This window comes from Physella acuta, unplaced genomic scaffold (assembly GCF_028476545.2).
Source record: "Physella acuta isolate Inbredline_101_S28 unplaced genomic scaffold, ASM2847654v3 ptg000897l, whole genome shotgun sequence".
Lineage (NCBI taxonomy): Eukaryota > Metazoa > Mollusca > Gastropoda > Physidae > Physella > Physella acuta.
The window spans coordinates 530,696-544,696 of record NW_026732414.1 but is presented as its reverse complement, the minus strand read 5'-3'; the positions used below and the strand labels follow the sequence as shown (position 1 = coordinate 544,696).

The window sequence follows — 14,001 nt, the reverse complement described above, 5'->3', positions numbered from 1 at the left end:
TTGTGATGACCACTTAACATTTTTAATATATTTTATTGTTGTAACAAAAACATCTAGATTAGAATGAGTAAATGATTGGCTGATCAAAGTATCTAGAATAGAATGAGTAAAAGATTAGCTGATGAAGTGTGTAAGGCAGCTTCTAATCAAGTGTTGATCTTGTTAGTTTGGAGAGCTGATCACTGGCCTGGATGTATCAAGTGCTGGGGATGCCAGTTAGCTGACTCACACACATGTAACCACTTCTCTTGTTCATTTTTGTTATTGTAACTCCATTTTTTTTTACATCGTTTGTTACACTCTAGCTTTAGTTGATGGTGCATTCAAAGAATGGTTTCATAGCCTTGCTAAAGAAAGTTTTTTTTTCTTTCTGATGGTATCTTATTTTTTAAATGAAATGTTGAAACCTTGATACTTGTTTGCCTGCTAGATAATATCAGTTGAAGACACATTATGTGTTAATTGTACCATTAGATACACAAACTTTGGTTTCTAACTGTTAAATCCCCTAATACAGTCTGGCTTATTTTTGAGTAGTACTAGAAGTTGTGTTAAAAATGTGTTTGGTTACTAAACACCCGAGTTGGTTTTTTTTTCAGTTTATGACTAACATGTTTTAGAAAATGCCATTTTTAGTGCAAAATGTTTAATGTTAAATTAAGTGCAAACATTTTTTCTATGGCTGTTTGTACTGATTACAAGATCATAAGATTTCAGTTGTCTGAGCCTAGTTTAATAGATGAATTTTAGATTTTTCTCAGCAACCATTTGCATTGTTTATATCACAAGGAATTGTCATGTGTGCAACATCAAGCTTAGTTATTTTCTTGCTGTATAGACTTAATGACCTTGGGTATGAATTACTGGCCTTATTTAGAACTTTTGGCCTAGCTAATCCACTGTAGATTCACCAGCACTGTCACACCACATTGTGTCCCCTGAGACCTTAGAATATAATTTTTTCAGCTTTAGTTTCTTGTGTTCTCGTTAATTATTTAGTGTCAAATGATATGGTTCTGAAGAAATTAACACAATAGTTTCACTAACTGTTCAAATATTTAACATTTTTTTCTTTAAAAAATGTTTCTTGATTGGTTCTTTAATAAACAGCAGTAGCTGGGGAGGTCATGAGTTGGCATGTGATGCACTTAGTATTTTGTTTGATACAGTGGCTGTCATCTATGTCTTTCTCTGCTCACATGTTTGGTAACCTTTGACCTGGTCCTGTGTTCTCCAGTTTATGTTTGTCTACTCTATGTTTACATGTTTGGTAACCTTTGACCTGGTCCTGTGTTCTCCAGTTTATGTTTGTCTACTCTATGTTTACATGTTTGGTAACCTTTGACCTGGTCCTGTGTTCTCCAGTTTATGTTTGTCTACTCTATGTTTACATGTTTGGTAACCTTTGACCTGGTCCTGTGTTCTCCAGTTTATGTTTGTCTACTCTATGTTTACATGTTTGGTAACCTTTGACCTGGTCCTGTGTTCTCCAGTTTATGTTTGTCTACTCTATGTTTACATGTTTGGTAACCTTTGACCTGGTCCTGTGTTCTCCAGTTTATGTTTGTCTACTCTATGTTTACATGTTTGGTAACCTTTGACCTGGTCCTGTGTTCTCTAGTTTATGTTTGTCTCCTCTATGTTTACATGTTTGGTAACCTTTGACCTGGTCCTGTGTTCTCCAGTTTATGTTTGTCTACTCTATGTTTACATGTTTGGTAACCTTTGACCTGGTCCTGTGTTCTCCAGTTTATGTTTGTCTACTCTCTGTTTACATGTTTGGTAACCTTTGACCTGCATCTTTTTGACCACATGTTTGTGGTCTCCGTCTTGTGTGGTCCCATTGATCAGCCAAACATGTATAGTTGGCTGATGTATTTATTATGATCTCAGCCAAACATGTATAGTTGGCTGATGTATTTATTATGGTCTCAGCCAAACATGTATAGTTGGCTGATGTATTTATAATGGTCTCAGCCAAACATGTATAGTTGGCTGATGTATTTATAATGGTCTCAGCCAAACATGTATAGTTGGCTGATGTATTTATTATGGTCTCAGCCAAACATGTACAGTTGGCTGATGTATTTATAATGGTCTCAGCCGAACATGTATAGTTGGCTGATGTATTTATTATGGTCTCAGCCAAACATGTATAGTTGGCTGATGTATTTATTATGGTCTCAGCCAAACATGTATAGTTGGCTGATGTATTTATTATGGTCTCAGCCAAACATGTATAGTTGGCTGATGTATTTATTATGGTCTCAGCCAAACATGTATAGTTGGCTGATGTATTTATTGTGGTGTGTGTTGGCTAACCTATTGCTTCTGTTTGACTGGTTAAGTGTGTGGGCTACACAGCTGTCTGTGTTGAATAGCTTTGTGGGTGTGCTGTGTGTACATTGTGTTCAGCTATGCAAGCTAGATGTTGAGCATGTAACTAGTGGTCCACACAAGTATTTGATCATTGTATTCTAAGTTGTGCTTGAGGACTGCCTTGATGCATGTTGTGGTTTCATTCCTAGAACTTGTCTACACTGGAGTATTACGTACACAGTCAGCTGTAAAGAAAAGATAACTCTCTCATATAAATTGATGTCATTTATCAGTGATAGGAAACACCTAATTAAAATTGCTATAATGTGTAATAATTAGTTAATTGTAACTTGGTTTTCTACAATCCCCATGTAACTGTGAAAATCTCTTATATTAAAAAATGAGATGAATGTATTTATCATAATGAGAAAAAAATGTTTGATGTAATGAAACCAATCTGTGCTTTTTATTTGACAGAAAAGATGATGGGCCACTAGAAGCAGCAAGTTTGTATTGAACTCACGAGCATGTGTCCCATTTGATACATCACAGACTGGACATTCTGATAAGTCCACCTTGTTTACTGATAGACACAAATGTGCTACACTATGGGGGGTGTGGGTCAAAGGTGCACCACATGAAATGTATAGGATAGCCTTAGGCCAGTTTTTGTAGCACCTTGTATAAAGAATGTATGGAGTTGTTGAACTGTTATTTTAGGTTAAACCGTGTATCGTGTAGTTTGTATGGCAGTTTGTGTTAAACCAGTATTTATTCATCAACATACGGTGGTTGTTTTCATGTATTTGGTTGTAGGGAACATTGTATCATTGACATCTTCTGTTAGATGTCTTCATCATGTAAACAAATGGTAAGTTGCTGGGTCTAACACTTTGTCTTGGGACACAGTTGCTGGGTCTAACACTTTGTCTTGGGACACAGTTGCTGGGTCTAACACTTTGTCTTGGGACACAGTTGCTGGGTCTAACACTTTGTGTTGGGACACAGTTGCTGGGTCTAACACTTTTGTTGGGACACAGCTGCTGGGTCTAATACAAACATTCATTTATTGGCCAATCAGGTACAAAAGTCAGATTGGTAATAGTCATGAGTTAGAAGAAAGGTTTTAAGTCAGATAGAAAAATTGTCATGAGTTAGAAGAAAGGTTTTAAGTCAGATAGAAAAATTGTCATGATTTAGAGGAAAGGTTTCAAGTCAGATAGAAAAATTGTCATGAGTTAGAAGAAAGGTTTGGTCCATTCCAAATTCTGCACATTTTAGCAAGTCATTTGAATGAAGTGCCAAGATATCAATAAATGAGTTGACAACATAAAGAACATTATAAAATGTAGGGCCATAATATTTTAGAACAGGGGTCTCCAAACTTTTCAGTCCGAGGGCCGATTTAACTATCAAATTTCAGTTCGGGGGCCAGTTTCTTCCTCGTATGTCTTTGATTTTTCTGGGGAAAGTTCCTCAGCAATCGCCAACAAACGATTTTTCCTTGGACAAAAAGATCTCCGCGGGCCGGATGAGAGGACTTCGCGGGCCGCATCCGGCCCGCGGGCCATAGTTTGGAGACCCCTGTTTTAGAAGAACATCTGATTCATGGCTAAGGTTTAGATAAGGACTGCCGTTGGTCTCACCTTGTGCTACGTGTACACACGGCATGAAATCTGACTAGCTAGGTATATTTATTTGTCACTGCCCTGTTATATGTAACTACATGGAAAAAATTCTAGTCCACAATTAGTACTCAGTGATGTGGGAGGGGGGGGGAGGAGAATAGCATCCATTGAGATTAGCCCCATCTGCCCATGATCACATCTTGTCAGCTTTAACCACTTGTACATCACCCATTGAAACCAGATTTTTATAACCAAGTGTTTTTATTCTTACCAAATACCGTCTATATGGCCAGATTTCTCTAGCATACATAACCAAATAGATTTAACAAGTAGCTAAGATTTATGCCTATGAATAGTTGGCTTTACTCACATACCTAATCTGGGAAAAGAATGCTTTAGCTCCAAAAAAAAAAAAAAATTGTTGTTGTAGCCTGCTGTAAGTGATCACACTCAGATCTACAGCAAGTCTTATTGTTTGGCAGGTACTCTAGATAAATATCTCAGCTTTAAAAATTGTGCTTTATTTTTTTTTTATGAGCATATAGTGCTATTTGCCTGGTTTTGTTTAAATTATTTTATGTACCACATATTTATGAAGGAATTACAGTCATTGATTTCCTAGCAATAATTGTGTTTATAGTGGAGTGAATGTGCCCATTTTGCGTCTGTTAAAATTACTTTATTTGTGAAGTGTTGTACTAGGACGAAAGATAAAGACAATATGTCATAACTAAATATGACATTGCTGAATATGTCTTGCTAAATGTTACATTGCTGAATATGACATTACATTTATACTAAATATTGAGTACAGAATTCTTGTTCAATATTTCTCTATATACCATCTAGATAGGTGTAACATCTACAGGGTTAGGGTTTGTTTGTTTCTGCCATATCAACACTTTGCAATAGTATTGTGATTGGTGGTTAGCAGGTTGTCATAAGTAAATCATTTTATTTCATTTATGTCTTTTTTTCTAGTGTAAACCTTCTCTTTCCTTATAAGAAGTGATGCATTATGTGTGGCCACATACAGCCTGTTGTGTTGTGGCCACATACAGTACAGCCTGTTGTGTTGTGGCCACATACAGTACAGCCTGTTGTGTTGTGGCCACATACAGTACAGCCTGTTGTGTTGTGGCCACATACAGTACAGCCTGTTTTGTTGTGGCCACATACAGTACAGCCTGTTTTGTTGTGGCCACATACAGTACAGCCTGTTTTGTTGTGGCCACATACAGTACAGCCTGTTTTGTTGTGGCCACATACAGTACAGCCTGTTGTGTTGTGGCCACATACAGTACAGCCTGTTGTGTTTTGGCCACATACAGTACAGCCTGTTGTGTTTTGGCCACATACAGTACAGCCTGTTGTGTTTTGGCCACATACAGTACAGCCTGTTGTGTTTTGGCCACATACAGTACAGCCTGTTGTGTTTTGGCCACATACAGTACAGCCTGTTCTCTGCGTCCTACAGTTTGCCATTTGGATCTTGTAATTAGCTTAAGATAGGTTGCTGTAATTGTTATAGGGCTGGTAGGTCACCAACCAGTTCTATGGCTCATGCAGTTTTTATTGAGCGGTAGAACTGGTTGGTGACCTACTTACCAGCCCTATAAAGATAAAGTGGCAGACCGATCTAAAAGTTGTTGCATAAGGTTTTTTCAGAATAATGAAATAGTGTGGAAATAAGTGGCAGACTGATCTATGTGTTAATGCAGTTTGGTAAACTACAACTATAGCAATGGATTTTTATTTTGTTGGTGTGGCTTACGTTCTGTGACATAACTTTATGGACATGTTGCAACAAATGTGTGCAGAACTTTATGAACATGTTGCATTAATGTCAATTTTAGACTTTTATTTGTCAATTAATGTAGTGTAACTATTTATAGATAGGTGAATGCAGGTGTGAGGGAGAGTTACGCATGTTTCAAGTTTTGTGTGTCTGAAACCGTTAATGTTAAATGTAATTTTGTAGCAGACTTGAAATGATTTTGTATTTATTATTGCGCTCTCTCTCTGATGTAAACATATTTTCCTCATGTAAGAACTACATTAAAGCACATCGATTAGGATGTGGTGCTTGCTTGGTTGCATCTCATATTTACTCAACAGAGGATTGTGTGTCATATCGAACCCTCTGGCAATATTATATGCGACCAGACTGCCATATCTGCCTTGGTTTGGCAATATCACCGATTGTTCTCAGAGGCGTATCCAGGTTTTCGTTGTAGGGGGAGCGAAAAGAGCAAAAATAAGGCGCCGAATTTTTAACACGTTCTATATACTATATACGTGTATTTTATATATATATATATATATATATATATATATATATATATATAATTACTAGCTGTATGTCATTACTTCGCTTTGATGTAAAATAAATTGAAAGTAGCACTCTGAAGAAATAAGAAAATAATAATCATTAAAAAAGTTTTAAAAACCCACGTTTTCTGATTGAACTAAAAAGTAGAAAATAAATACTATACATCACAATAATGCAAGCGATCACTCTACTATAAGCGATGAAAAACGTGGGGCGCCGAAGTAAAAGTTATATTACTATTGATTAGATAATACTATTGACTTTTATTAGGGAGCTTGTAGAGAGTCAACAGTATTAGAAACTGTAAGAAAATCACGGCGCCCCACGTTTTTCATCGCTTATAGTAGAGTGATCGCTTGCATTATTGTGATGTATAGTATTTATTTTCTACTTTTTAGTTCAATCAGAAAACGTGGGTTTTTTAAAAACTTTTTTAATGATTATTATTTTCTACTTTTTAGTCTTTGTTTGTTTGCATTGAAATCTTGCTATCGATTTTATCTTTTCACTTTTTTTGGGTAAATGAAGACAACTCGTAAAAAGACAACTCGTAAAAAACGAGAGACCCTTTCTTCTTCGGTCTCAATCGCAAGTGAATGATTGTCAGAGGTTAGTTGATAGCGGTTAGGACGAGGGCTGGTTACTGACTAGAACACATAGATTTGAACCCGTGTCGAGTGGGATAGCAATCGTGTGCCCAACCACTCGACCATATCGTCTCCCCCAAACTGGCCACCAGTGGTAATAGTTACCTCCTGTAAGTTTAAAGTCGGTTCAAACTAAATTATCTGCCCCTAAGCCTGTCGCGACGTGGGATCGTTCGCTTCACTGCGCGCGGCAAGAGAGAGGCGAGCTACGCGTCGCTCGCTTTTTTTCTAATGGCTCGCAGAGGAGAATTATATATATAGATTATATAGCGGTCTAAAATGTTTCCATTGATCAATTTAGTAATAATAACAATTGAATATTCTATGGTCATCCAAAAGAAAGCTTCCCTGAAAATTTCAGCGCGCTAGCTAACTGGGAAGTGCCAGAAATTTCGATCGCAAGATTTGATTGGAAAGACAAACAGAGAAAGCAAGTTAAAGAAAACGTGGGGAAAAAACACACAATGTAGGCCGACAAAACAAACATTGTATCAATCTAAACAAAAAAGCAAACAAAATATACACACACTACAATTAAAAACAATGAACGTAACACAATCTGTTTTGTAATTCTTGTAAAAAAAATTCTTACATAATAATTCCTGGGAAATTATTTAAGACAAGTGAAATAGCGGAAATAATTACTCTCTAAATATAAATATAATATCTACACATTTAATTATAAATGTCAAAACAAATAAATAATTACTTTAGAATGTAATGAAATTATTTAACGCTATTCGTATAAACAAAATGTTTTTGTCTATAATCAGAATTTAATATATCGTCATCATAAATGCTAAAGTATTACAGCATAATGAAAGTTTTTGAAATCAGAGTTGGTATAAAACCACGCTTTTCGATAAAAAAGATAAACATTTGGAATAACAGCCTACATTTAACTAAATATCGGTCTTTTAGTTCAGATAATATATTTTTTAATTTACTACTGCTTCTTTGTGTTCCTTAAAGATTATTTTTTAACATAGTGATAGGAATGGGTTAGATCACTGTATTAACCACACACCTTTTTACTGTCCGGTCACTTTAGGTCAATTATCCCACCCAATGTATACCTAGGTGTGACATTAATGTCGCTCTACACAACTGTGTTGGTGGGTTGTGGGGGGGGGGGGGGGGAGATAACCAACTCTGAGTGAACATAGCGTCAGTTTTTAGATGACTGTTCTAAACATACATATTTATTACACATGTATACTGATTCAGAAATAGATTTAAATAAGTAGCAGTGGTATTATGACAATATTTTGTTTTACAGAGGGGTCCATGGGGGAGAGGGGTTGTAACTGTTTCATATAATTTGTAATCGTAATCACTATCGCCCAAACTGTAAGAATACTACTACTTCATCGTGATGACGTTGACCGTGTCAAAATATCTCCACCGCTACGCAGTTCGTCCATAAGTAAATTTAAATAGAGGTGCCACATCAGTTGTTTTTTTCTGTATTGTAATTTTCAAAAAATTAATCACACGATTCAAACTGTATATATAAAGTAATTATGTGTGAAGTTTTATGTATAACATTTTCTAATGCATTTATTCGTAAGCAAATAAATTATACAGTTGCCTTAAACTTAACACCCCTCTTGCCAATTGGTACTACCGGTAGAGGATATTTAAAAATTTCAATGCATCGTAATGGTTATTTTTAGAATGGCAAACTGATGCAGCTGTTAATACGTGTTGTAAACGTAGACACTACTAGACTAGTACAATAATGCTTAATTGCTGCATGAAAAGAAATCTTGTGATTTACATAGATGTGCCGACCAAAAATATTTTTTAACAATTTTTGTTTAAAACTTTGAGTTTAAAAAGTTTCCAAAAAGGCGCCACTTTGCTGAAAATTGCCAGAGGGGGAGCGGCCGCTCCCCCTGCGTACGCTACTGATTGTTCTGTTCTTCATATATTTGTATGGGAGGGTGTCACTTCTCTAAAGATTTGGTGCAACTACGATTGTTTTTTTTCCACAGCCTATCATTGAGATCAACTTGTGTGTTCTGATTGATCTGTGTGGTTGATGCCATACATTACCCCTGTCCCCCAGGTTTCATTAGTTTGATGGGGATGCACTCTGTGTAGCAGGTGTTAAACTTTGTTCTCTCCCTTAAGTCTCCCCTCTCACATGCTGAGACAGGCTCCCACCCCTGGCTTATAGTAGACTATAACTTTAGTACCCTTTCTGATAGACGAAATTTCACGTAAAAGTAAAAGATCTAATTATGTTTCCTTTAAAATTTTGAGTAATTTTCGGTGACCGTAAGGAGTACTTCCCGCTATTTCCGATTTCTCAAAAAACGTATATGAATATATAAAATACTAATGTTCCGCACAATTAAACTATATAGTACTAACTATATACACATAGTTTGCTGTTCACTTGGTGCGCAATTCTTTTTTTTTTTTTACGAGACTCTGTTTTAAAAAGTTGTAGGCCTATATATTAATTTTTATGTAAAAATTGCCACCCCCGTAAAAGAATATTCGAGAAAGTTATGTTTTAATTAAGCTTGTTGTACACACTAAAGCTGCAAGTAGTGCAAGCCTGTGTTGTAGTTCAAATGGCACCAACACAGCTGAACTTACTTCATTCATTTTTTATAGTCAACTTGAGGGACATGGTATCACGCCATTACATACAGTGGACACTTGTAAATCATATTGTAATTGTAAGCATAGCCGAGAAACATGTACTTTCTTAAAAATTTATTTTAAAAGAGTTAGTCTTAATTCATTCAATTGCTTGCAGATTTTGATGAAAGCGCCCATGTCTTTTAGGTTCTAGACTAGTGCACATCGAATGTTAATGCCATTGGGCTGTTTGCTGTAATCGTCTTCACACATCTAAGACCTTAAGTCTCGTAACCTTGAGCACTTCATGTCTGTCCGACTAACTATCGTACTTCCGGTCAAGGTCACGAAGTAGGGGCTCCAGCTTCTGGTCCTCAGCAGCAGCGCCCCCCGCTAATATGGCGACAATCGGGGCGAGGTCAGCGGGACGCACATCTGGCCGGAACCTGTAGAGGGGCGCTCCCTGGCGGGAGATGATGAACTTTTCAAAATTCCACGACACGTCGTTTAACTTGATGGGGTCCCAGGAGCTTTCTGTCTTGTTGTACGCTGTCTTGCTGGGGGCTGGGCACGATGCCTAGATGGAGTGGTCACAGTAATAATATAGCCATGATTGCATATGTGTGTATGTAGATATTTAACCGGTTTTCAAAATCAATTGCACAAGAACTTTGCATAGTAGAGTACTAGTCTTGGTAAGAATGTGGAGGTTACCTGCTTAGTTTAGGGGGAGGGGGAGGTAGAGAATACATCAGTTATAACTTATACCAGTTAGGGGGGGGGGACATATGTCCCTGGGCGCCGAAATGGGTTGGAAAAATAAATTGAAAGGTTGAGGAGGGGTGCAAATCGAAAAGTTTGTCCCCGGGAAGGGTTGCCACGCCTCTGACTTATACATGTACATTGTTTTATAAAACGGCCATCATTCCTGTGTGGAGCATAGGGACGCAACCACGCCTTGCCATCGAACTGGGTTCTGGGCAATTCCTCAAATTTTTAGCATGGTAGAGTACTCTTCTGATCTAAAAATACCTGGAAACTTATCCAGTACTTAGTATTATGCTTTCTCTTCAATATGGCGGAAGTACTGATGTGTCTATGCCAGGGGTCGGCAACCTCTTGAAGCGGAAGAGCCAAAAGTTACAATTTTCAAAATTTCCCTGGTTTTAAAGAGCCACTAACATTTTTTTATTTCAAATATTTTATTTTTTTATTAAGATTATTAGTATTTGTTCAAGGAGCTGGAGAGCCGCATCTTGATATCAAAAGAGCCGCATGCCGCTCGCGAGCCGCAGGTTGCCGACCCCTGGTCTATGCCACAAGTCGCTAGCTAATTGAAGTACTCACCTTCAGGAACCTGAACAGCGGAAGCTCGTGTCGCCCGTTGACGTCCACCCTGTTGGCGATGAACAGACTCGGGTGGGGGACGAACCCGTGTCCGGGTCGGACATGGGTCAGCGTGTTCATGACCTCCGTGCCGTTGACCCCGGGCTCCTGGTGACCGAATTGGTTGCAGGGAAAGGCCAGGACGGCCAGGTCCTGACTCAAGGCTTCTAACATCTGGTTCAACTCCCAGTACTGCCTGGTCAAACCTGCGGGACAAAACGGTCAAACATGCAGGACTAAAGGTCAAACATGCAGGACTAAAGGTCAAACCTGCAGGACATAAAGGTCAAACATGCAGGACTAAACGGTCAAACATGCAGGGCATAAAGTTCAAACCTGCAGGACATTAAGGTCAAACCTGCAGGACTAAAGGTCAAACCTGCAGGACTAAACGGTCAAACATGCAGGACAAAAATGTCAAACCTGCAGGACAAAGTCAAACCTGCAGGACTAAAGGTCAAACATGCAGGACTAAAGGTCAAACATGCAGGACAAAAAGGTCAAACCTGCAGGACAAAAAGGTCAAACCTGCAGGACTAAAGGCCAAACCTGCAGGACAAAAAGGTCAAACATGCAGGACTAAAGGTCAAACCTGCAGGACTAAAGGTCAAACCTGCAGGACAAAAAGGTCAAACCTGCAGGACTAAAGGCCAAACCTGCAGGACAAAAAGGTCAAACATGCAGGACTAAAGGTCAAACCTGCAGGACTAAAAGGTCAAACCTGCAGGACAAAAAGGTCAAACATGCAGGACTAAAGGTCAAACCTGTAGGACTAAAGGTCAAACATGCAGGACTAAAGGTCAAACCTGCAGGACTAAACGGTCAAACCTGCGAACAAAAATCTAAACTGCAAGAAGGATATCAAACTTACGACAGAATGAGGCCACATTGACCACTAGACCAAGCTTCGCTCCGATGACGTCATCCACACGTCTCAACGTCCTGCCGTGCGTGTCTAAAAAGGTGAAGTTGTGAGCAGTGGAACCTGCAGCCGATGTACATTCTGTGTAGTGGTTCCCTGCAACATGACAATGTTATTGTTAGTGGTTCCCTGCAACATGACAATGTTAGTGTTAGTGGTTCCCTGCAACATGACAATGTTACTGTTAGTGGTTCCCTGCAACATGACAATGTTACTGTTAGTGGTTCCCTGCAACATGACAATGTTACTGTTAGTGGTTCCCTGCAACATGACAATGTTAGTGGTTCCCTGCAACATGACAATGTTAGTGGTTCCCTGCAACATGACAATGTTAGTGGTTCCCTGCAACATGACAATGTTAGTGGTTCCCTGCAACATGACAGTGTTAATGTTAGTGGTTCCCTGCAACATGACAATGTTAGTGGTTCCCTGCAACATGACAATGTTAGTGGTTCCCTGCAACATGACAATGTTAGTGGTTCCCTGCAACATGACAATGTTAGTGGTTCCCTGCAACATGACAATGTTAGTGGTTCCCTGCAACATGACAATGTTAGTGGTTCCCTGCAACATGACAATGTTAGTGGTTCCCTGCAACATGACAATGTTAGTGTTAGTGGTTCCCTGCAACATGACAATGTTAGTGGTTCCCGGCAACATGCCAATGGCTAAAGTACTATGTTGGCCTACAGCACATGGCCAAAGTACTGTGTTGACCTAGAGCACATGGCCAAAGTACTATGTTGGCCTACAGCACATGGCCAAAGTACTGTGTTGACCTAGAGCACATGGCCAAAGTACTATGTTGGCCTACAGCACATGGCCAAAGTACTGTGTTGGCCTAGAGCACATGGCCAAAGTACTGTGTTGGCCTAGAGCACATGGCCAAAGTACTGTGTTAGCCTAGAGCACATGGCCAAAGTACTATGTTGGCCTACAGCACATGGCCAAAGTACTGTGTTGGCCTAGAGCACATGGCCAAAGTACTGTGTTGGCCTAGAGCACATGGCCAAAGTACTGTGTTGGCCTAGAGCACATGGCCAAAGTACTGTGTTGGCCTAGAGCACATGGCCAAAGTACTGTGTTGGCCTAGAGCACATGGCCAAAGTACTGTGTTGGCCTAGAGCACATGGCCAAAGTACTGTGTTGACCTAGAGCACATGGTGAAAGTACTGTGTTGGCCTACAGCACATGGCCAAAGTACTGTGTTGGCCTAGAGCACATGGCCAAAGTACTGTGTTGGCCTACAGCACATGGCCAAAGTACTGTGTTGGCCTACAGCACATGGCCAAAGTACTGTGTTGGCCTAGAGCACATGGCCAAAGTACTGTGTTGACCTAGACCACATGGCCAAAGTACTGTGTTGACCTAGAGCACATGGCCAAAGTACTGTGTTGGCCTACAGCACATGGCCAAAGTACTGTGTTGGCCTACAGCACATGGCCAAAGTACTGTGTTGGCCTACAGCACATGGCCAAAGTACTGTGTTGACCTAGAGGACATGGCCAAAGTACTGTGTTGGCCTAGAGCACATGGCCAAAGTACTGTGTTGACCTAGAGCACATGGCCAAAGTACTGTGTTGGCCTACAGCACATGGCCAAAGTACTGTGTTGGCCTACAGCACATGGCCAAAGTACTGTGTTGGCCTAGAGTACATGGCCAAAGTACTGTGTTGACCTAGACAATGAACGTTGTTTACCTGCACGTGAAGTGACCAACGAGACTGCGAGCAGGAATGCCGACAAGATAGAACATCTGTCACTTGTCATGGTGTGACCGCTGGTCAGTCCCTCATCCGACACAGCGTACAGCACAGATCATCTGTCAAACACCGAATTACAAATTGGACTTGTGGTTTTTTTTATAACATCTGACTTTTCGTTTCAGAGGCGGAGATCCGGCCGTCTGGAGTTATATGTGTACTTCATGCTGGGGCGAGCATACATACATACATACATACATACATACATGCATACATACATACATACATATATACAGACAGACAGACAGAGATCGAATGATGTCAAGATAGCAAGTAGCACTGGTAGGTTTTAGACAATTTCAGCCAAGACTTACTAGTGACGCCCTCGACAAATGCCCAGCTGACATCATCAGTGTCATCACAGCTAATTAACGTCTAGCCAGTAATTAACTCTACCGTGATTGGATTG

General features: G+C 39.5%; 2 protein-coding genes across 4 annotated transcripts in view; one reads left to right on the top strand and one right to left on the bottom strand.

Annotated features, from left to right (window-relative positions):
* LOC131952977 (huntingtin-interacting protein 1) overlaps positions 1-5,494 on the top strand; it is a 53,897-nt gene extending 48,403 nt beyond the window's left edge. For 2 of the 3 annotated variants that reach the window (XM_059315943.1, XM_059315940.1), the window contains exons 30-31: positions 167-235; positions 2,797-5,494. In XM_059315943.1, the coding sequence (XP_059171926.1) occupies positions 167-220 (54 nt within the window). In that variant the 3' untranslated portion in view covers positions 221-235; positions 2,797-5,494. The remainder of the gene's footprint in view (positions 1-166; positions 236-2,796) is intronic. The other variant, XM_059315942.1, reaches the window with a different exon arrangement.
* Positions 5,495-9,643: 4,149 nt separating this feature from the next.
* Positions 9,644-13,679, bottom strand: LOC131952987 (epididymal secretory glutathione peroxidase-like). The gene is made up of 4 exons (XM_059315961.1): positions 13,530-13,679; positions 11,779-11,925; positions 10,869-11,113; positions 9,644-10,098 (listed from the first exon to the last, which is right to left on the bottom strand). Exons 1-4 carry the CDS (start codon positions 13,597-13,599, stop codon positions 9,841-9,843), a joined length of 720 nt encoding a protein of 239 aa, XP_059171944.1. The 5' UTR covers positions 13,600-13,679; the 3' UTR covers positions 9,644-9,840.
* Between the last annotated feature and the right edge of the window lie 322 nt (positions 13,680-14,001).